General features: G+C 33.2%; 1 protein-coding gene across 1 annotated transcript; it reads right to left on the bottom strand.

The window, feature by feature from the left end:
• Positions 1–1,809: 1,809 nt before the first annotated feature.
• Positions 1,810–24,343, bottom strand: LOC133181144 (uncharacterized). Its single transcript, XM_061315684.1, has 37 exons — positions 24,322–24,343; positions 23,920–23,996; positions 19,005–19,106; positions 18,563–18,774; positions 18,185–18,332; positions 17,983–18,081; positions 17,573–17,584; positions 17,334–17,447; positions 16,130–16,341; positions 15,892–16,036; positions 15,591–15,692; positions 14,848–15,480; positions 14,417–14,476; positions 14,242–14,295; positions 13,438–14,100; positions 13,133–13,258; positions 12,187–12,801; positions 11,308–11,940; positions 10,535–11,221; positions 10,343–10,426; positions 9,655–10,148; positions 9,484–9,570; positions 8,945–9,373; positions 6,356–6,432; positions 6,187–6,250; positions 5,826–6,104; positions 5,526–5,628; positions 5,248–5,332; positions 4,608–4,738; positions 4,417–4,526; positions 4,194–4,334; positions 3,871–4,051; positions 3,348–3,559; positions 2,880–3,110; positions 2,661–2,775; positions 2,306–2,459; positions 1,810–1,991 (listed from the first exon to the last, which is right to left on the bottom strand). The coding sequence occupies exons 2-37, from the start codon at positions 23,993–23,995 to the stop codon at positions 1,844–1,846; spliced, it is 7,818 nt and encodes a 2,605-aa protein (XP_061171668.1). The 5' UTR covers position 23,996; positions 24,322–24,343; the 3' UTR covers positions 1,810–1,843.
• Between the last annotated feature and the right edge of the window lie 562 nt (positions 24,344–24,905).

The following is a 24,905-nucleotide window of genomic DNA, read 5'->3' as shown; positions in this document are numbered from 1 at the left end:
GCACTTAATATGTACCCCAGCAGAGCGTTTTATGACACCACCTTCGTTCTAAACAAATTGATTAAACATGGCATCTCCACGCATAAATTAATGTAGTTATACAGATTATGTACCAGTGTAGTTCTATGAAACCTTCCTATAAATTTAGCACATCAAGTAAAAACCTAATTTAGTTTAATATCAGCTACCACAAATGAACACACTTACCTAGAAAGTAAACAAGGAAATCCAAACTTTGTACATGTATGCGAGATCAAATTTAAAAAGCTTCTCTCAAGATTGATTTAAAAAGCACGAACTTGTATGCACTTGCACCGGTCAATGAACACAGTCGAAGTTCAAATACCATTATAATATGAATGCTTATTAGCATTATGGATATAAGGCGACTGAACATTGAATGAAAAAGGTGAAAATAACGAACATTGATCAATCTCAAAACCTTCTAAATTCTGTAACATCACTTATTTTCGTGGAGTCAATATTTCGAGGTTTGAGGAAAAATATTAGTTCGTGGAAATTTGATTACGAGGTTGAATAAGTGTTCAGAAGTAATATATTTGGAATTAACATTTCGAGGAGTACAAAATTCGTGGGTCTCTGTACCACGAAAACAACAAAACTTAAATAAGTGATTTCACAAGATACAAATTTGTGAACAGGGCGTAAAACACGAATCCCTGGAAATTCCGTACGTGGGCTCAGGTGCCTAGGAGGAGTAAGTACACCCGACAGATTACACCCTTTGAGCCCTATATATTGATCAGGTAGACGGAATAATCCAGAGTCAAATTTGGTATAAAAGCAATGGCCTAACTATTTGTTTGAAATATATCAGTCAATATAAGACCCATTGATATATTGTTTTCGAAAGAAATTTACATGCCCCTATGCGGCTCATCAATTAAAAGTAAAAAGTTAATTATTCCATATATATATATATATATATATATATTTGAAATCATTTATTGTTTAATGTTCCATTCTCTACTTGGCTTATCTCATTTCCCAAAACAGTAGATCTAATTACCTAAGTTAAATATTAAAAACCCCTTTTGACCAATCACACTAGTATGTACTAGTTCATGTATAAGGAATAATCCAAAATTTCACTTGCCCTGAAATATATAACTAAGTCCTTAAGACTTCCAAAAATCAGCACACACACACACACACACACACATAGATTGATATATATATATATATATATATATATATATATATATATATATATATATATATATATATATATATATATATATAAGTAAATTGCCGCTTGTCTCTTTTCTTACCATATCTTTTGGTATGTCCTGTTACAAATTAAATTCCATTGGGTACTACGATTCCTTTTTTATTGAGGGCATTGAAAAATAAGGATATAATTATCTCTTGCAATTTTTCTAAACAAATATCCTTTTGTTATTTTGTTACAGTGAAATTATTTAACCTCCATTAGACATTTTTTGCATACATTGCAATTACATTGGAACACATATAGAACATTTAATTCTTAAAATCTTGCTTGAAAAATACATAGTTTGACTTCGTCGTAAGTTTCATTTGAAACGCTAACGTGAACTTTCTAAAACATCAAAATATAAAACATTTTAAATTAAATCAAAATTGTTGTAAATCAAAATCATGACTTTTCTTGTACATTTCGCTGCATATAAGATGTTTATTTCTTTCAAATCAAAATAAAGCAAGGGTGAAATGATGTCTTTCTTAAATAATAACTGAAATATACAGAAAGTCATTATATGTTCCCTGCCCGCAGGACCGGTTTACAACAATATGTGATATGCTTGTTTTAAATATGAGATTTTTCTGTTCCTTCCACCAATCACAGTTTGCTTTTGTCTTCTTCATACGCTGGGTTGTGCACTTCAATCTCTCTCTCCTTCATCATTGAGGTTTGTGAAATATCATGTGGTGTAGATTCTCTGTACACATTGTAAAGACCTCCTTCTTTTCGCCTTTGCAGTCTCTCTCTACATTGAAATGCAGATTTTAAAGTTCACAACTATTTTATTAGTTTGCACGATTTAATTTCATTATATTGCTAGCATGCAGGGGTAATTTGGTCTTTCTTACTAACTGTAGCTTTAGTTAAAGGAGAATAATTTTTTAATCAAAAGGGGACACGTTTAGGTTTTTAAAATCTTTAAGTTACCACAGCTTAATTAATGGAAATAAATAATACAGTGAAAATCTTATTCTTTAAGGTACATCAAGAGAAAATTCAAATGCTTGCCAATTAATTCTTTGCTAAGGTCATGTTATTAGGCTATTTAGATGAACTCACTTTTGTTTACATATGTAGAATAGGGTCAACAGGAAGAGGAATCCAATGACACCACAAGTTGCTGCCAGAATGGTGACCAACTCACTACTGTAGCCGTCTTCAGACTTTGATTTAGATACCTGAATAGCCGCGAATTCCTGTCTGCATTTCTCAGCTGTTGGAGTAAAACAGAGAGGGATCCATTGTATTTAAGAATGTTTCCAAAGACCCATTGTATTTAAGAATGTTTTCAAAGAAACACAGGAGAGTGTCGAATAAAGTTAATTTGGTTAAAAGTCTAGTTTTATATTTTGTTTATTTCTGCAATGAAATGTATTTAAATACATATAGCTTTGATTATCTTTTGAATACATACTATCACTGTTTGTCCATGATGATGTGCTAACAGACGGGTCACAGAGTTTACAATGGTCAGTTTGTTTCTCTTCCAGCAAGGCGTGGCATTCGCCGTTAATAAGACATGTGTTCTCCTACGCAAAGTAAATGTGATCAAGTTGTTTGTAAAAAGATATGTATAAACAATTAAAAAAATTGAAAGTACCTCCAAAAGGTAACTGAATAATATAATACTTACTCTCAGTTTACAACTGGATTTCATGATATCGTCTGCGATTGAACAATCAAAGCACCTGGAATCATACACTAAATGAAGGTATTGGTTCTCACTCAAAGTTTGACCATCGTTGCTGACCTGAATGAGAGCACCTCCACGAGATTCTGGGAGATTGCACGAGATCTGATTCATATTTATAAAATCACCAGAAACGGTTCTCATTGCTGTAGTTGTTACAACATCAGCTTCTATCTGATGATGAAAGATAAAAATAAGTTTGTCTATATGAATAACAATCTAAGAATTAAATGCAAGAGTTTGCAACACTCTTATGATTATTTTTGTCTTTTTCTTATGGCTATTTAAAACTAAATTCACTTCAGGCATACATAAAACATCTGCATTCATCAAACCATTAATTTTCTATTAACTATTGAAAAGCACGTCGACAGAATGAATTATCACTATAGTGTATAAGAGAAACATAACCTTGACGTATTTGTAATGACAGGTCAATGTCGATGAGTCCACGAAATTAGCTCCATATACAGTGGCTGTACTGCAGTCTTCTACTTCCTGTGTATTACAACCACAAGTATCACAACTGGTACCGTTAAACAGAGTCTCCATGACAAAAGGTATTGTGGATTTGTGAATATCACACTGGATACCAGAATATCCCTCATCACAAACACAAACTCCTAAAATAGTTAGAAAGATTACATATGTCACTCGAATTAAAGTTTATCAAATCTTAAAATTGGACGTCAATTCACTGATAATTTTTTTCCGTTTATAAAACTGTTTTACGTACTATTAATAAATAAATGTAATTGCTTATTATGATGACTTTACAACTGGATTATAATAGTTATTGAATCTTAAAAACTGGACATGCATGGTGACATATTAATCAACAACTTATTATTACATTACCAAGTGAGAAAATTAGCATTTTTATTGAAATATATTTAAAAAATAAATGCTTTTCTGCACTTTTTATCTATATTACCCTCTGAGCAGTGACCGTTCTTTCCACAGTCTAGCTGACAGAGATTATTTGTGATATCTGTTGTGTTAAATGTAGGTTCAGTTGTTTCGTTCTCCGCCGGTTGCTGCTTGTTTACCTCAGCTAAACAGTTGGTAACTATGTCGCTTATATGGTCTTTCGCCCACTCAGGATCGCCTGTAAGCTATTTATAAAATTCATAGTAACAAAAATGTGGGCAAAGGGATTGACAGACTGCAAGTATGTTTTTAAAAGATGGCAATGAATGCTTGCAAAAATAGTAATCAAACACTTTGAAGAATGTACAATCGACTTAATATATATACCTTTAAATCTTCAGCACAACTATCCACTTGGCTGGTGTAGTTTGAGGAGTTCAATACGGACATGCAACTTTTGGAGGCGGTACTGTTTGCAATATACTCTTCGCAGTAATTCCTTGCACTGTCCCAGGTGTATGTATCGTCCTGAAAAATAGTAAACAATTATTTTACTTAACAATGGAATCTTATCACAATTTACCTTTGTTTTCATTATGTAAGTGAATACCTCCTCAAAGTCTGGCATCACTTGTTCATTTCCTGCTTGTCGCCGTCCTCGATGAGAAGAGGGACGAGCAACCAAGGCCTGATTCACAATTGTTGATGTGATGTCATATCCTAAAACAGAAATGAAATATTTACATTAAAGAAGGCAACAAAAAAAGTTGGTAGAGGTGGAAGGAAAAAAATAATACTCACTGTTTCTCTCGCAAATAAAAATACCATATCCTGGAGAGCAATAGGGGGTTCTATTATCTACACAACTACACCATGTTGTTATTCCGGGCAAGGTGCCCGGTCTAACACCAGTAAAAATTCTTTCTGCAGGTCTGTAAGTAGATGCTATGATTTAATTTTGTATATTGTATTACCAACACTGTAAAATGTACTTTCGAGTAATACTGAGAAGAAACTGTACTTGATGTATATACATGTATTTAAAACAAAACAAAATCATAAAAAAAAAATTTCTGAAAGCTGTTGTTAAAATGAAAATACTGTATACAGGGAAATTTTCGCCCGGTTTTATTTTCTTCCCTTTGGCCCTGCTCACAGGAGGGCGAATTCAAAACAGGGCGAATTCAAAGAATGCAGAATAATTTCTTAAACTGAATTGTGACTGGGAGAACTTAAAACGGAGCAAACTGTTTGCAGGTGTGAAAGGGCAGAAATACCACGGGGCAAAAATAACCCTGTATACAGTAAACGATTAAAATATCAAATAACACTCCTTTTTTACTTCAGATCATGAATATTTTCTTTTGATATATATATATATATATATATATATATATATATATATATATATATATATATATATATATATATTCTGCGTCACCTGTGACTATTACAGAATGTGTTGGGATATCTATCTCTTCCAGGTACGTCGTTACCAGAGTTACCATCATAATTGCCACACAAACCTTTAAAAAATCGAAGAAAAAAGACTTGTGTTATTGAGGGGTCATGTTATAAGGTTTTATCTAAAATTTCTAAGAAGCAAAAAGCAAATACATGTCCTCATATGTGGCCTTGAGTCCTCTTGGGTTTCTTTTTCTTCTAAGGCTACATATAGAATATTTTACCCGTGATAATTCTTACATATTAAATATGTACCTGTAACTTTGTTGCGATCTACACTTGATGGTTTAATCCAGATGTTAATAAAGTTTCTAGAACTTGTCTGTATGGTAATGATGGTGCCAGTCGGGAGCAGAACCTTAAGAAAAATAGAAATCATATAAATCTACACGTAAATGCATTTCTGTGACATTTCTGAAGATTCTCATCATACATGTACATCTGATTTGTCATTGCTGTATCCAGCAATCCTATAATAAATGAGCTGGGTGAGCGCTGTACGTACATTTTATCCATGTCAACATACTAAGTTTTGAGTAATATAAATCCACGAACCTCATATTTCTGACCACAGCCGTATCTTCGGATGTAAGTTCCCGGGGTGAGTTGACCGTTCTTATACAGTTTTACACTTATTGGGGCCGAGTGACTAGAACTATGATGATGGTGATCGTGATGGCGATGGAAGAGAAGATCGAAGATACTGTGACCACCAGATGTGCTACCTCCATTACAACCAGTGAAGGTAATGACGTCATCGCCTGATTTGATGGCGACTGCACAATTGCATGTTGCTCGTGATGAAGAACTGCACTTTGCGTAACTAGCATGCACCTTTAGTAATGAATCAAAACCTGTCAATCCGTATATATTAATTTTTTTACAGGCCTTACAGAAAAAAGACACGAAGACAAACCTCAAATGGAAGTGATTTGTGTTGATACAAAACGAATTCGCCAGTGAGGAAATTATTATATCGCCTGAAGAAAAGAAATAAAGAACATTTTGATATCGCCTTTAGTTGTACCGCCTCGACTTTTAAGACTGTTTTCAAACACCTTTTATCAATGAAGATCCCCACTTACCTGCCATCAAATGTAGTAATGTGAGGGTCATTTACAGAACTACAGACGGATTTATGGTCATTATCCTTAGCAGTGACCTAAAAAATAAACATTTTTGATAATAATACACTACATAAATAAGAAAAATACATATAAAAAATCTGACAACCCTCATCCATTATCACTCAATAGTTCTCCTTTGTATCCAAACAAAATACGAAACCAGCAATATTAAAAACAAACCTGCACACACACACACACACACACAAAAGAAATCAAAATATTAGAAAATATCGCAAGATTTTTTTGAACAAGCAAGATTTTTGGATTTTTTTTTTTTTTTTTTTTTTTTTTTTTGGTATTTCAATGGGATATCCAATAGCCTATTTTCAACATACTTCCATATTTAGTCTCTGAACCCCACTTATGATCAGGAAATACAAGTCCAAAGTAAAACTCTTTCTTGTAGTTTCATCTTATAGATTTTGCAAAATTATAGCCTTGCTGTTCCGGACTTTTTCTAAAAGCAAAATATTTACATGTATGTGTAGAACCTTCCTGTCCTCTGTTCGCCCCATCTCTGCTCCGGGGATAATGATTTGACGAAATTACAAAATGTATTATACACTCCCAAAAGCTACTTCCATAATTATTTATTTTAGCCTTAATTGGTGTGCATTTTATGAAGATTTTATAAGATATTTTTTCTTTAACATACCTACACAATTTTTTTTTACTATTTTTTGCCTCTAACAGGTCCAGGGAGTCAATAAAACACAGTTTTACATCGGTGGTTGGAATTAATCTAGTGGTTTTACAGAAGATGTCGAAAATGAGAAGAAAAGTTATCTAGGGCATATAGACTACCGGAATACAGACACTAGTTTTCTGTTCACTTTCTATCACAATTTAATAGCTCCATTCCCCTAGGCATCTAAAAATTATTGAGTATTGTATTCCACCAAATTCAAGTTGAAGTCCAAACCTTGTATTTCTTACAAATATATATCGACTATTGCTTCCTAACTTTTAAATCACTATATAAACACTCTTCAGTGCCTAGATATCTGAAATATAATCCTCCAACGTATTCACGATCATATTCTTCTTCAACCTACAAGTATAGTCTTGCTGGGCACGTCATTACTGGTAAGGTAAAATTAGTTAATAATGAGGAACTTAAATCACTTATTTTAAAGGAATCAAAATTTAGGGAATCCGATCTTTCAACTGGCGTAATAATTTCATAAATATTATGAATTCTGTGAAAGATCTTGCAGGGCAATGGGCCAAACATGAAAAAAAGACCTTGACACTTTTTCAGAATAAAGTAAAAGTATCAGACAGTGTTGAAATCCCACATTAAGCGATTGAAGAGCAATATGAAATCCGTGTAACCTTTTGTCTTCAATCATTCAGAGGTGAAAAAAAGAGTTAGACAGATCACACAATCAATGAATATACTGGTACCAGCTGAAGAAGCAGGTTGCAACATTGTCTTTGTAAGGCTCATTATTTTAATTATATTTAAGACGAGCTGGGAATTAATTCTGCCAGTGGTTTTCCAACTTATACCAATAGCTCACTTTCTAAGGAGGAAATTCTTCAAAATCATACGTCATTTTCAGATATTTTTAATATTCCCAACACTGAAATTGAATTTCATTTAACATACTTATACTGGATTCCTAAACTACTTAAAAATCCTTACAAATAAAGATACATAGCGGGTTCCAGTAAATGTTTTACCAAGCCTCTTTCTTTACTCCTCACTATAATATTAACAGCAGTGAAGGAGAAACTTCAGGAATATTGTGCAACAATATATTGTAAAATCACATATTTTCGTTGGGTCAAATTTTCTTTCGTCGATACAATGACCTTGTCAGCAAAAGTGATCTATCATTAAGTCGAATGCTGACGTTTATCATGTTAGGCCATTATTTACACACTGAATTGTCTAAGGATTTTTCCGTAAGTGTGATCATTACAAGGACCAAACGGCGGGTGTGACCGGTCGACAGGTGATGCCTGCTTCTCCGTGGCACCTGGTCCCACCTTTGATGTTTTCAAAGGTTCTGCTCCCGATTTATAGTGTTTCAACTGACTTTTGAGCTTGATTGCTGTTCTCCATATTTCATTTATAAGACTGAAAAGTCAAATACGAACTCTTTCTATTGCATTAAAAAGTTTATAATTGGAACCCACATCCCTTTACAGCGTTGCTGAAATAAAGCTAAGGGAGAATTCTGTATTCAAGTTATTGTTTACTCGTAGATCTGACGATAACGTACAGTCAAACCTCGTTATCTCGAACTCGATAGGACCGAGAAAAAAATTCGAGATATCCGAGCTTTCGAGATATTGAAGCTAAAATACTTAAAGATAAAGTGCCTGGAACTTCCAAATCACTATAACATATCCATGGCATTCAAAATATCAGTGCTCGAGATATCGATGTTCATGTGTATTTTCTCTTAGCAGAAAGATCTAGTCACCATATTTGGCTATAATGAATCTGTATTACAATATTCCTCTAGTAGATTATTAACGTGTTAATCTGAAAATGTAGAACTTTTCTTTAATTATTCATTGTCAGAAGAAACTTACGGATACTTTTCCAATGTTCAGTGTATGTGGTGTAGTTGTTACGGACCCTGACTGTACATTCAATATGTTGGCATGAACATTATAGTTAACAGTCTTGTCACGGTCATACGACCCATCTACTGTTGCGTAAACTGGTAAGCTTATTGGATTTTCCCAGTTATGGCAGTTAACTACAACGCCACATGTTTCAGGCTTGCTCGACTGCTTTTCCCCAGCCCAGCCAATCAGAGCTTGAGGAACGACTGACCTCCCACCAGGACAGGACTTGATGATGTAACGGAATTCTAATTTAGCGGTAACTTTGAACTCACATCGCCCTCTACAGCCCTTGCAGCAAAAGAACTGTGGTGGCGCTGTTACTTGGACGAGTATGTGTGGAATAGGGAAGAGTGTTCCTTCCGTTATTTGTAAATGGTTGCCTGAAGTTATCTGTAAACGCAGAAAATTCTAAAGTGAGCAAATACTGAAATCATTTATTTGGTTAATTATACTACTAGATATTATGAAGAGTGAAATTGACAATGATGAACTGTCAGTACCTGAATGTTAGGCTCGAAAACATTACTGATAGAAACTGGGGTTAAAGCTACTTGATCCTTGAATTTGGCTTGTATGGAACAAGTTACCTGTAAGAAAGTCAAGATGATAAGTGTTTGGTTTTTTAATGTTCATGTACGATTTAAAATTCATAAGATTAAAAGTCAAAATACCCTTTGCTTGTACAAGTTTTCGTTAATTTCGGCCGCAGAAAATTTGTACTCGGTTGTTCTACCAGGAACAATGTGTCTCAGAACACATTTTCTGTTGCCAATATTTAAACAAACGATGAACTCGACATTATTCTGAATAGCTGCCTGGAATGAGCAAGTCAAGTAAGCTGTGCATCTGCCATCAACTGATGGCTGAAGGCTAGGCTTATTAGTGTACGAAGGGACAGTGGGCCTCGGTTTTGTTGTTGTGGGTTCCGGTGTCGTTGTGGGTGTCGTCGGTCTGGCAGTCGTTGTCGGTCTGGCAGTCGTTGTCGTTGTCGGTCTGGCAGTCGTTGTCGGTCGAGGTGTCGTTGTTGGTTTACTTGTAGTTGTCGGCTGAGCTGTAGTTGTCGGTTGACCTGTAGTTGTTGGTCGAGCTGTGGTTGCTGGTTTAGTAGTGGTTGCAGGACGAGCTGTCGTTCGTTTTGTTGTTGTTTGCTTTAGGGTGCTTAAGTCTGTATGATAAACAACGCATAAAATGATATGGAAAGTTATAAATTAGTTTTCTGTGCAAATTAACTTTATCATTGCTTAAAATATTTTATAAAACCATAAGACTTTCGTGGGTGGGATTAATTTGATTGGTGATATATTTTAGTTTTTAAAAGAAATGTAATTAAGAGAAGAAATCATATCATTGCTGTTATACCTTTACAGACATATTGACCAGAAGGACAGTAATCAGTCGTGTGGTGAACCGCTGGTGTGGTCTGTACGGGAGATGGAGTAGTCACTTAAAGTAATAAAATATGAGAATATTGCAAAACAATATATCCTAAGCTAAAATGGACAGAAAGAAATCTTTACGGTATTCTATGAAATTGGAATCTAATGTATTTACTTTCAATTGGAGGAGGTATAATTCCACCGGCTACGCAATCTCCAATCCAGGCATGGTATATGATAAGAGACTTGATACACAGGTTGACGTTGGTGGTGGTCGATGATGGAGTGTTACCTATGTACAGGTGCTCGTTACTGGTGCTTATAGTGGGGTGAGGAATAGATGTCATTGAAACAGCCACAACGTGGTTGTCAATAACCACTTTAATACCGTTCTTTTGAGACCAAGAAAAAATTATTTTCAAATATACGTTTAAAGACAGTTTATCACGCCCAACACTGGCAAACCAAGAATGAGTTTTACTAGACACCGCAAAATGTAGACGCCCAAACTGATAGATCATTTCCATTCCTGTTCCTAATAGATTGCTACCGCCACTAGATAATACGATTGTTCCCTCGTCCAATTGTTGGAATTTTACGATAATCTGGATTGTTAATCCTTGCAAACAAAGTCCAATGTTTCCAAAACATAAATTTCTATGTTCTCCAAGATCCAGATATTGACTTGAGTTTGATATTTGCAGAGAACAAGCTGAATTTTTCGATGTATCAATAGATGGTGTTCCAACCACATGCATATTGACATTATTAGATGTCAGTGTTGTTACATTAGTCGATACTGCAGTTAAGTCGAAGTGGTACTGTGGTATTGTTTCTATGGTTGGCTTTACAGTACTTGTTTCTGAAAGAAATTTACAATACTTACGAAATGTTAACAAACGTTCAAATACTTATAAAGGTAGTTAACAAATGATGCATATCTCTTACCAACATAGTACACAATTTCCGTCATTCCAGAGATCATTATATTTGGGTTGTAATTTGCTTCAATATTATGTGGAGAACCAATTACAAGATTTTGTGACTGCAGAGTCACTGAAACATTTGTTGATGGAGTCTTGGACTCTACATGCATTCCATCGATATGTAAAACAAGTCCGTTAATTTCGCTCCAAACAATCTTATACGCATGCCACTTGTGCTCGTTAAAAGCAAACGGGAATTGCAATGTCCAAATCTTCGTGGTGAGTACACTGAGATAAAAAGTGTGATTGAAATGGTACAATTCTATTCCAGGACGAAGCGGTCCTGCGCTTGAAAATATGTATGTTTTTGCTGTATGAGATGGATCTGTTAAAAACTTGAGTTCAAATGAAAACGAAAATCCTGCTATACAATGCAGAATATTATTTAAGCAGCTTTGGGAGTTCGCATGTTTAGAGAATTCAATAAACTGTCCTGTTTTATTCAAAACTATGACCGTTTTATTGTTCGCGCTTTCTACAAGTAAAGGGTGTCCATGGACTGTGAAATTATGCGCTGGAGTATACAAGTGATTGGCATCTATACTAATGAAGTTGTAATTCAGCTCCAGTTTTTGGTAAGCAAGCGCACTGGAATCTGTTGAAAAAATTAAAATTGTTAAAATCAAATGAGATAATGATTGATTTGAGTATTTCCCTTTATTCCTTCCGCTCAATTTGTAACAATTCAAATAATTAAATAATCTGCACCTTTGATAACCATTATCAATTTACAAATATTTTTTCAGTAAATTATTTGTCAAAAATTAGAGAAAAAATTACCAATCCAAATTTATAGTTAATATAACTTAAAATAAGAATTTATCATAAGCGAAAAATATACCATTTTTGGCTTTAATTATTTCTTTCATTCCAGTTATCAACATATGGGATGAGTAGGAAAAATTTATCTTCGGAGACGTTCCAATCACTAAAGAGTGTGACTGTAGAATAACATTGGCTTGTATGGAAGAAATGGTTTTCCCAATCTGACAACTGTCCACATACAGAGCGAGTCCAAAGACTGGACTCCATTCAATGCGATATAAATGCCAAATATTAATCTTAATATCAAATGGCACTGCTAAATTCCACCGATGGTCGTTAGACACAACCGTAACGTGAAAAGTTCCATTGAAATAATACATTTCGATACCAGAATGCCCAGTTTGTAAACTAGACAGTACGTACAATTTGTTAGTCGTTATCTCAATGAATTGAACTTTTATGTCAAATTTGAATCCTGAAGAACATTTCGAGATGTTGCATATGCAAGCGTTCGTGCTCGAGCTCTGAAACTCGATATATTGCCCCGTTTTGTTCAAAACTAGCGCTAGCTCATTGCCGTTTTGCACAATCAAAGGATGTCCATGAACTGTAAAATTTTGGGCTGGTGTTTGTAGCATATTTCCATTAATATTAAGAAAATTGTAGCTTAGAGTAATCTCTGGGTTTGAACCTGTTATCAAACAATAAAGACACGTTAACGTTTAGAAAAGATAAGCAATAATAATAACTATTTTTAAAACAGAAAAAAAAGGTATAGATTTTGTAACATTCTTGTTTTTTAAAATATAAGAATTGAACTTTCTTGTTGGTTATTTATGATTATAGGACCACAGTAATTAATCAAATCAAGCATCTGCTTAATTACTGATATACTATGTAGTGTTAATGACAGAGTTAAACACACACCCATACATAATAATTATATATTCGCTGTTAGCATGTAGCGCAAATAGACAGTAACTGAATAGCATATCGTTATTAGAAATACATGTAGACATTACTTTTATCACTTGTTGTTGATTGTACTGGTGTTTGTGTTGTTGGTGGAGTTGTTGATATTGTTATATGACTTGTAATGGAAACTTTGGTTGACGATGTGCTTGATGTCTGAGGAACAGTGCTGTATTCTGATAAAATGAAAAAAAAACTTTAACTTATTAAAGTAAATATATCAAAAGCATATAAAGGTATTAATAAACTTGTATATAATAGATTTTTATCTGTTTCTTCATCGTATCCAGAAGAGTAATATCTTTCCATAGGTTAATCAAATCTAAATTACAAGTAGTAGCTATAATAGATGTACCTGTAATACATCCTTGTCCGATCAGAGAGTCACGTGATGCAGACCACGTGTACAGATTCCTAACATCCATCTGTGTGGAGGAATACGTGCTGTTTGGCGCATTTGCTATATACAGTGGGTATACAGTAGGCTGATCAGGGTTTGGTAATTCAATTGAATGAGACATGAATACTTTTCCATCCAAATAAACTATAAAGCCGTCTTTTTTGTTCCAAGAAACTTGATAAATGTGCCATTCTCCAGCTTTGACATCCAGTTTCTGCTTTGCAGTCCATATAAAGTTATCTTTCTTTGTAGAGCAATACAGGTCACCGTGCCAGAGGTATAAAGCCAGACCGCTGGCTCCTACTTGATCACCTCCGCTAGAGAATATGTATCGTTTGTCTGTGGTATTCATGTCCTTAAGTTTGATCTCTGCACTCAGAGTAAACCCATGATCACATTTTGTCATATCTTGGATACATTCTAGTCCGTAATTAGGCAGTTCAACATACTGACCATCTTTGTGGAGTTCCAGAATAGCTTTTCCATTTTGCTCAGGCGTTAAATGTGGTTTGCCATACACAGTAAAATTATACGAAGGCGTAATCAAGACGTTTCCTTCAATTTTATTAAAACTAAAATCCAACGTCTGTTGATCGCAGGAAGGAGTCGTAGCTTTGCCTGTACTCAATAAAGAGTTTATGTTGTATTACGATTTACACAACGTTGCAAATATGATGTAAAGCAATTGGAACTGGAATTTAAAAAAGTAAATAATTTGAAATTCTTACAGGAATCACATATGAATTAATAATATCTTACTTGTTGAGCCAGCCGTAGTTGCAGCAACTTGTGTTGTCGTTGTTTGCAGGGTGGCTGTAACAAAAATATTAAAAAATTTGTTAAAATATCAATATTTGTCTTCTTTACAATGTAAGTGTAAAATTTATAGTAAATTAAACTTTCTACATTTTTATAACTAGATCAAGAGTCTTACTTGTTTCTGTTGTAGTAGACGTGGTAGATGTTGCCTGCTGTGTCGTGGTTGGTCTAGGAGCTAAGATATATTTAGAGAATGTTTTAATACAATTCTTAATTATGAAAAAAGATGAAGATATCGAACAGTGATCAATCTACAAACAATATAAATCTGTGGACGTGGAATAAAACACGGACCCCCAGAAATTTCAGTGGTTGGATCAGGTGCCTAAGAGGAGTAAGCATCCCCTGTCGACCAGACATATCCGCCGTGAGCCCTATGTATTGATCAGGTAGACGGAATAATCTCAAGTCAAATTCAGTATAAAAACAAATGCCTAACAATTGATATGAATACGTCAGTCAAAATACGACCCAGTGATACCAGTTGCTTATATGATATGGCAGATTATAGATAAGAAACAAAAAAATCGTGCAATCAATACTCACTAGTAACCAATCCATTAATCATAAGATTTTCCCTATGGGAATCAAACGTTTGCACACCACTGACGGTCATAGAAATGGACACTTGATGGTGGTAGCCGTGTCCTATTGTAAGTGGCTTGACCTGGTGAGCTACAATTGGCTGTGGTTGGCTTACAGAACCAGCTAGATTATTATCAATGACAAGTAAAGACCCGGATGTCTTGCTCCAGGAGAGCTCAATTTTATGCCATACATTCAAGCTCAGTGTATTCGGGATTGTTACGACCCACTGTTTGGATGATGTCGTAACGACAAAATGTAGCGTATGGTCTTTATAGAAAAGAGCTATTCCTTTGTGATTCTGTAAGTCTCCACCACTGGATACAATGTACGTGTTATCAGTGAGTTGATGAAGATTCACATTAATTGTAAGCGTGAAACCAGAAGAACATGTGTCAATGTCCTTAAGACAGGCGTTGAATCCAGTGTTGTTGACTGTGATATAACTGTTTCCTGTCAGGCTTATTGCCTTTCCGTTGTCACTGTTCACAAGGGTTGCAGTTCCATGAATGTTTAAAGTAATGTGCAAGTTTGTGTGAATAACATGTTGTATGATTTGTGTAAATCCCAAGTTAAGGTGTACCATATTTGAAGCTGTAAAAAGCGAAAATCACATTTCAAAAAAGCTCTTACATAGGGCTTCAAATCTTTTTTTTTCTTTCAAAAATGCAAAACCTATTTTTTACTTAAGAAAACAAACTTACTCTGTTTATCACAGCTGTCCCCATAGAAACCATGAGGACATTTGCAAACATTAACACCAATACATGTTCCTCCGTTCTTACAGAAATCTTTACTACAAAGACCTAAATATAAACTGAATGTTAGTTTATAAAACCATCAGAAATATTTTCAAACAGAAAAAATGCAAATAATGTAATAAATATGTATTCTTTATGTGCTTTCTATATAAAAAAAATATATAACTTTGAAAAAAGGAATGTTTATACCAATCAATTGCTACCCTACTGACAAATATTCTTTTATGTAAAACAGAAGCTCTACCTGCTGGATCGCACCCTACGACTTCCATTCTAAAACAAGCCGCACTATGGTAAGTTTCAGGATAAATTCTAATAGCATCTGTGACGATGTATGGATTCAATCCGATATTGTAGTATAAAGTAGAGTTGTAAATTGATGGAATGTGCTGAAGAAATTGAAAGGTATTACCTCATAGTGCATCTCAATTTATTATTTTTGACATATCAACTATCAAAAGTATAATAAACAAAGTGTATACCTCATGAAAGCTACGCCACTCTCTAATGGGGTCCATCGCAGAGATGAATTTCAGTTCAAATGTCTCCATGTAAATACTAGGATACGTGCTCGAATCTTTTTGACTGGGGTGAAGAAAATGTAGACCAGACACGGCCATAGGTTTAGCAAGTCTGACCTCAAGCCAAGGATTATGATCACTGGGCGCTGGACACCAGGCTCCGTTGTCTTCTCCTGTGTGGTTCATTGATTACATTTAAAATTGTGTGTACGCAGAATATAAAGATAAACCTTCTTTAAAAAGACAAGATGTGTTTGTGAAACACTGAGGCCCCGTATGACAACTTATAGCAAAGGTTAAACTTTCTCAAATGCAAATCAAATATGCTGGTACCCAAAGTAAGGTCTTGTTTCGAGGAATATACCTGTGAAATATGAAAGCAATCGCAGCCACCATTGAATAGATATAGAAAAGGTTAAAGTTTTTCAAAAGTAAGTCAAACATCAAGGTCAAGGTCAAATGGTCAAAATTAATGGTGCCTAAGAAAAGGCCTTCTCACAAGAAATATATAGGTGAAATATGAAAGCCGGAGCACCAATCGCTCAGAAGTTATGACCAAGGTTAAAGTTTTTCAAAAGTAGGTCAAACTCCAAGGTCAAGGTCAATGGATTACAATTGTTGGTATCCGAAGGAAGGTATTGTCACAAGGATTGCATATGTGAAGTATGAAAGGCCTAACACCAATGACTCAAAAGTTATGGCCAAGTTTAAAGTTTTTCAAAAGTAGGTCAAACCCCAAGGTCAAGGTCAAAGGGTCAAAGTTGTTGGTATTCAAAGAAAGGTCTTGTCACAAGGATTACATATGTGAAGTATGATTGTAGGTATCCAAAGGAAGGTCTTGACACAAGGATTACACATGTGAAGTATGAAAGCCCTAGCTCCAACTGTTCAAAAGTTATGGCCAAGGTTAAAGTTGGGTAAAATTTTGTAAAACTAGGTCAAACTCCAAGGTCAAATGGTCAAATATGGCGGTACCCAAAGGTCTTGTCACAAGGAATACACATGTGAAATATGAAAGCCATAGCTCCAACCAGTCAAAAGTTATGGCAATGTTAAAGTTTTTGCGGATAAACAGACAAACAGACAGACGGACGGACAGGGCAAAAAGTATATACCCCCGAATCTTCGATACGGGGGCATAAAAATACAAACAGTAATATTTTACCTGAGCAACAGTTGTATCGGACCTTATCTTTTGGTTTCCCTGCCGCTGCCGATGACACAGAAATCATATCATCTGTGATGGCCCCGCTTGCCAACCCAAGGGCAGTTTCACACACTGTAAAATATTTATTTCAAATTATGGGTTTGTGAATTTTAAGTGTATAGTATAACTTGGTAACTAGAAAGATTTCTAATGATTCTATTGTGCTACAACTTTATATTCACTTTATAAATACTCACCAGGGTTTGAAACTGAAATAGTAATGATAGTTGAAATAAGTTGATTGTATTTGAATAAAAATGGTCTTAGGACTAGTTTTCTGATCAATTGTCTTTCTTTCGTTTTTACTACATATCTTTGCGTTGTATCATTGATCTTTAACATATTTTAACAGCATACTAATTTCATGCAAGTATATATATGCATATATATATATATATATATATATATATATATATATATATATATATATATATATATATATATATATATATATATATATATATATATAAAACGTTAAATTTTTAAACTTCAACACATAACAGCATACTAATATCGTGCAAAAATATATCTATTATACCAATAGTTTTTATACTAAGTTTTTGTATGATGATTTGGATAAATGGATCTAAAATTAATGCTTCCTTACTCAGATTTTCGCATCTTGCTCCGTTGTAGTTATTAAGGCATGCACATTGATTTTCAGCGATACACTGACCTCCATTCAGACAGGGGTTGGGACACAGGGCTAAATCAAGGTTAAATTGAATATGAAAACTAGACTGCTTGGTATTTAATATCCATTTTCCTTTGCTTTCAATCAGTCAATTTAAAGGAAATGTTTATCTTACCCTCATAATTGGTGCATCCTAACGGGTCAAATCTTAAACATGGACTTTTTTGGAAAGCGAGGATGTTGATTCTAAATTTGGTAACAACGAGTCCAGGATTTATTGTAATGTTTGTAGAAACTGTGTCGTCTCTGAGAGCATCTATAGGCTACCAATAGATAAATATTGACAGATCAAAAAAGGAAATCATTTCTCTGTGTACCAATATAAAAGTTTCTAGAAGTTCATGTTAAAGTTCATGTAAAAAAAAATCTTGATTCTTATTGCTAAGACCAAGCATTAAAAGAGTTTAAAAATCTTGATTCTTATTGCTGAAACTAAGAACTAAAAGAGTTGAAAATTTTCTCTAAATCATTATACAGAACTATGTAGCTTTACCTGAGGGTGAGTTGAATCAGATGAAACATACTGAAAAGATGTTGATCCCTTCAACATAAACTGTAACGATACAGACATTACATAACCCTCGTGGGCATCTTCTGGTTTTTGAATAACAAGACCACGTATTCCTACAGCTCGACCAAAGTCCACCTCAATCCAGTTATCTGTGGTGTGTGAATTACCACACCATCCTCCTTTTTCTCTTTTACCTGATGCATTTGAAAAGAGCAAAATATCTTGTTTCTATCTGAATTTTGTGTGAGTTGTCATTTCATTAATTAAAATAATTTATTATCCATCATACCAGGTTTTAAATGGAGCGTTTCCTACTACTTCAACATTTCTCTACTTAATGGCACCCAATTCAAGATTAAGACATATACTATTATATGTAGAATTTTAGCAAAATCCATTCAATAATCCAACTTATGAAACTTACTATTACAACAATCAATTCTGGCATTGGTAAGTCTTCTTGTTGAGGGATTGGACGTTTTAATCATGGACTCCGTTATACCACTCCACAGAGAAGATTTACATACTAAATAAAAATAAAAACAGTTCAAAATACTGAGTATTGCAAAAATAATATATTTGAAAAGTAGTCTCTCAGTAACTGCAACAATCTAATTCACCTATTATCATCTGAAGGACATTTGTTTAACTTGGATAAACTCATCTAAACGCACAATAGCAAACAATCAAAATTAAAGGCACATTATATCTCTTACATGTCTAAAACATTTATCATAAGACTCTTAGTGGATTGAACACTAATTGTATTAGCAATTTATTTTTATTTGTTGATTTTTAGCGTTTTATATCGTTGCTTTAACATAACATCCATACCAAGACAATCGAGGAGGAGCCACGTGTAACAGCTAAGTCGAGAGAAAAAAGTGAAAAGATACAGTTATGAATCTGCTACTGGAAAGCTACTGTTTCTTGTTTACAGAGTAATCATAAAAGGATCAAAATAAAAATCGCATATTTTCAAATCTTAGTATCACAAAACTTGTAAAGAGTAACAAAGATAGAAAAACTGTATATTTAAAGAGTTCTTTTAAATATATTATACCTATGATCACTGATAGAGAACCATAAAAATGCTTGACTCAATTAAGTAAAAAAAATGTTATTTACCTAATTTTTACAATAAAGATATATAATTTATACTGCACACCTACATTTGACCTCTACCTATTTTGACACTTCAGAATTGTAAATGGAGATGATAAGGAAATGACACGTTTTATTTGATAAATTATTAACACTTATTTTACGTACTAATCCATTTAACTCTTTAATAGAAGCTACATTCATCCGTGGTGATAAACAAAGGTATCAGGGGTGGGATCTGTTTTAAATACTTTTCCCTAAACTTTAAATGATGTGTAATTTGTCAAAACTGAGGTTTAACAAACATAATTAATGCTAGGGTTACATGGTAACGAGTCCAGAGCATCGAAGTTTAAGTCTGGTCAAATGAGGCTACGGAGGTAATGTGTTTTTTGGAACTTTTTACAGATAGATCATACAAAATATTTATAATTTTCATTTTTTTTTTAATTTTGAAACTGTTTATGAACTTTGTGTTATCATACCCAAAGCCTTACATGAATTTAGGAATCATGTTTTCATCTCATTCAAGGATCGTGGTTACTTATGTACTTTTTTAAATTCAAGAAATAAAAAAATGATGTAGACCTGTCTAAAAGATTTCGAAAAACAATTACAAAATTACGTAATTCAGTCTCTTTTTACTTGTTTCGTAATACACAGTTATTATAAACCCTTATTAGGTAGAACAAAATGAAGACAGGTACATAATTAAGGGATTTACAGTTTCTAAGCTAGAAATTAAGTAAAATTTGAATAAGACAAAAAATAAAAATAAAAAGCAGATGAAAGAAGTTAATTTGAAGGAACAGACAAAACTTGAAATAGTGTAAATAGCTAGATAATTAAGATTTAACAAAAATAACCGTAATGATTAATAACCATTATAATTAATCCTACTTAGTGAAACCAATTCCAACCAAGTATATTCAATTGATTGCAAATATAGACTAGGTGCACATGTATTAATGATTGAGAAGGGAAGGTTTACTCATATTCCTCGAGAGAATAGATTATGTTTTTTTCTGTCAATTAGAGGTTGAAGATGAGTACCATTTTATTTTGAAATGTTCACTTTATCATGAGTACAGGGAATTGTATATTAAAAAGTATTGTTGGTATAGATCCAGTATGTATAAACTTTTACAATTATTATCAACTGAAAATGTGAGTGAATTAAGTAATATAGGGAAATTCCTACAGAAAGCAGAAGCACTTAAAGATTCACATCTGTAAACTAAGGATTTTTTTCTTTAATATTGGTTTAAAATATTGTACACAAATAATATTATGTTAAAATAAGTGTATGTAAATATTTTATGTATGTACATTTTGTATTTTGTAATTGTCTAATGAGTATGTATTCTGATAAGCCAGATGGCTTAAGGAATAAATAAACAATCTGTTGGAAAAAAAGAAAAAATTTAATTATTGTAAGAATATATACATATATATATATATATATATATATATATATATATATATATATATATATATATATATATATATATATATATATATATATATATATATATATAAAGTTAAAAAATACATGTAAATACAAGGTAGGGTTTTTGCAGAAAGGCGACAGAAGAATGTAATAAATATAGAAATAAATCCGGAGAAGAGAGCCCCTCGCTACAGTCTAATCTTGGACACAAAACATTGCTTTATTTAAAGTTCAATGGGTCAATTTGTTGTTCTGTTACAAAATTAATATATCTTGACGCTTGGTACATAAAAGAGAGAGATAAAGAAACAATTTGTACATATTAAAATTGTCCGGTAGTGATAATCAGTGGTACCTTGTAGATGCTCCAGAATTCTATCTGAATTTGCGCCAAGCTTCTGGTAATCGTGGGACGTACTATGAATACATATTACGTATTAGCTGAATCTAGAGAAATTGGGGAGTGACAAAGTTAAGAAGATTTATGACTTTTTTGTTCATTTTTCTTATCGAGTTATTGAATTTCTCCTGTGACTTATCTGTCTATGTGGGCGGACCCTGTAAGGTTTTCAGCTGCAGAACATATTTACTTACTGCATAATATCCTCGTGCATCAGAGACGAAAAAATTATTAAATACGTATACAGAAATAAAGGTCATTTAGTAAATATGAAACATTTATGGAGAAAAAGATTATAAAAAGTCTTTGTTTCATATAAGAAGAAAATTCTCTTGGTGATGTTTTTGTTAAATAAGTTTTAACTGTATTGAAAGGTGGCTTTAAGTGATCATAAAACAGAAAAAATGCATTTTTGCTCATATTTTCCTACTTCTGCAGTAACTCAAGTATTTGGTTACACTGACAGTGCTAAAATTATGGGGGAAAATAAAAGCAGATTATTAATTTTATACCATGTGTAGATTTCTGTAAGTTCTTGTCTTTAATATTTTTCTGACATTAAAAGAAGAAAATGGTTTGGCCTTTTAAAGAGGTTAAACGGCACAGTCGTGAAAAACATTTCTCTTTTTTATTCGTGATGTTTGTTATTTTTTGTTTATTTTAAATTGCTATATTGATATTCTGGGTAAGTTTATGATTTTTTTAATCCGTTAATCATGATAAAAATTTGATACAGAATATATTTGCAATATATGAGATGTTAAGCTACTTTATTCAAACTTCACAAGACAAAGACCTACTTAGAATATTGTTACAACCTTTCCGTAGAGAATCCCTTTGTATTAAGATTTTAACTGTTACTGATTGTGGGATTTTGACAGGAAACTCAGACCACTAAATTACAATCATTTCTGAAACTTCCAGGGGAAGTGTTTGACCATTTTATCTCGTCATTAAGTGTAAATAACAAAGGATTTAAAAAACCTTATCACTGCTACATGTTGATAAATGAATGTAATGATTAACTCTGCTCAAATTTGGCAGCACAAATATCAAAAATTTAAGCAGGAAACTTGATTAACTGAGATTTTAAAAATATTTATAAACAAGAAATTTAGCAAAGTAAATCATAATTCATATGTATTGTTGCAATTCTTAAAAAAAGATCTTAATGTATTTATTTTTGCATAGTATGTCTTACTCAGAGGGTGGCAGCAATGTATGAAGTATTCATACTTTTTGTCGTAAATAAAAGAAATCATTTCGTTGGTTCTTTAGTCGGAATCATACACGGACATTTTCATTCAATGTGGAATTTCTTGGTGTTTCTTTACGCTGTTGAAAAAGTTTGATCGTAAACCGTTTCCCAAAAACATTTTAACTTCAGTTTTGTAACGTTTGCTAAACTAATAAAGCATCATTTTTATCAATGCACGGGAGAAACTTAACTTTTAAAAAGGAAATGATCAGAAATTTTTTTGGACTGCATATTTGAAGTTTTGCGATTCTGCAACTTCATGCAACTACATATATACTTTATTGTTCTGTCTTTTCTATATATATCCGGTAGTCAAGATTACTTTACTTCCTGTACTATTTTGTATTATTATACTTTCATGTTAAATACTAAAATCTGATTGGTTTAAACACATTTAACAATCCGTATTATTACCCTCAGCGTTAGCAACACACTTGACAAGGGGTAACATTACGAAAATATCACATGCGTTCAAATCATGCGCGTACGGTTCACCGTAGAATTCTCAAATCGTCGGTTGTGCGTTTGAAAGAAGCCGAATAAACGACGTCAATAAAAGCTTGCGTCCGATGTAGCTTACTTGAAAAAGACAAACGACAGACGAAACATCCTTGCGAGTGCAAACTTTAGGTGATAAAGGACTTTTTGAGTAGCAAACAAATAATAAAGAGGTTGGTAAATCTTTTACGAAGCTTTCCTATTGAGAAAAATAGAAGCGGGGAGTTTGAAAGCTTTCTAAGCGTGAAGTTAACGACGATCTCCGAATTTTTAATGACATCCGAAATCAATAAGACATTCAGTATAATAAAATAAATAGTGCACGTTTTTGAGGGTAAAAGTTGAAATTGACACCCCAAGGAAAACCATTGTCAACTGACGCTGACGCGTATATTTATATACTATCTTGAATATTTTTGTAGAAGAGAAATGAATTGTTAAGAGTTATTTAAAAAGCTATTTTAGTCAAGAAACAGCTTCATTTATAATAACCTTTGAAACAAAGCAATATATATAATATCCTATTCAAAAAGACTCTTAAGGTTGAAAATATCAAAATTTCAATGGAATATGATAGACTACTAGACTACAGTCTAAATTAACCATAAAGTCATTTAAAAAATACTTACCACTGTCCGGTAGAGAAGCAGAAGTTCCATGTAGGACCAAAGTTAACAGCAGCACAGCGAAAAACGAGGGCGACATTCTTTGAACAAAAAGTGAATCTAAATTTCGAAGAATATTCTTGAAATATTATAATATTTTTAATTTTGTTTTCTTCACAAATGTGGACGGGTTGATGTTAAGTATATATATAGAACGAGAAATGTATTTTTCTCAATACTTGTTTGATGTTGCTTATATTTGATTTATAATAATTTATTTAATCTATTATATTTCATTTTAAATAGTTTTGTTCTAATAAGCGCCCAAAAAATTCAGAATCAACAGCATTGCATTTGCCTAAATGTATCATCATTTTTATAAGTAAAGATAATTCAAAAGAATTATATCTATATGACATACATTACCTGCTCTATCTACCTCCGAAAACTACGGCCTGTTTTGCCACCGAAATCGATTGGATCGGATATTAAATACACTACGCTAAACGTCCCCACCCAGATTATTTATAGGAACAAATTCCTTATGGTATTCACCCCGGATCGCTTACCCTATACTTAAGTTGAAGGGAACCGCTGTTGTCACCAAATTTCATAGATTATCTTTTGAAGATCCGGCAGATTTAAAATCTGACATGTTACCTTGTACCATAAGTGTGGGTGGATTTCGTATTCAGAGAGAGATATGGCCGGGTAAAGTCTTTGTAGGGTGTCAAGAAAATAAATTCTTAATTTCTTTGATTTGACAGGGATTTGCAAGTCAGTTTGATATGTTTATTTGTTTCTTATTTACATTCAGAAGGTTAAACAATTGTAATTCAAAGAACCAGAGAACATTGTCGTCTATGTCTCTACAGAGCTGACTATTTGGTTATCTTGTGATTCAAACTAATATTTACTTTGGCATAAAAAGAACAACAACCTAACCGCACTAATTTTTTTTTAAATATTGTTTTGTTTTTCAAAAAAAATGCTTCAAAAAATATTTAATC

The sequence above is a fragment of the Saccostrea echinata genome, unplaced genomic scaffold (assembly GCF_033153115.1).
Source record: "Saccostrea echinata isolate AGI-Se365-2 ecotype Australia unplaced genomic scaffold, CSIRO_AGI_Sech_v1 ptg000008l, whole genome shotgun sequence".
Taxonomy (NCBI): Eukaryota; Metazoa; Mollusca; class Bivalvia; order Ostreida; family Ostreidae; genus Saccostrea; species Saccostrea echinata.
The sequence above is the reverse complement of the archived record's forward strand: the minus strand, read 5'-3'. Positions and strand labels throughout refer to the sequence as shown.

Excerpts from the sequence above, each read along its gene's own strand:
- LOC133181144 (XM_061315684.1), bottom strand. The coding sequence starts at position 23,995 with ATGTCGCCCTCGTTTTTCGCTGTGCTGCTGTTAACTTTGGTCCTACAT. Across the intron at positions 14,477-14,847 it reads GATTAATGGATTGGTTACTA|CTCCTAGACCAACCACGACA; the intron begins GTGAGTATTGAT and ends AATATATCTTAG. Across the intron at positions 14,101-14,241 it reads AACTACGGCTGGCTCAACAA|GCAAAGCTACGACTCCTTCC; the intron begins GTAAGATATTAT and ends TATTGAGTACAG.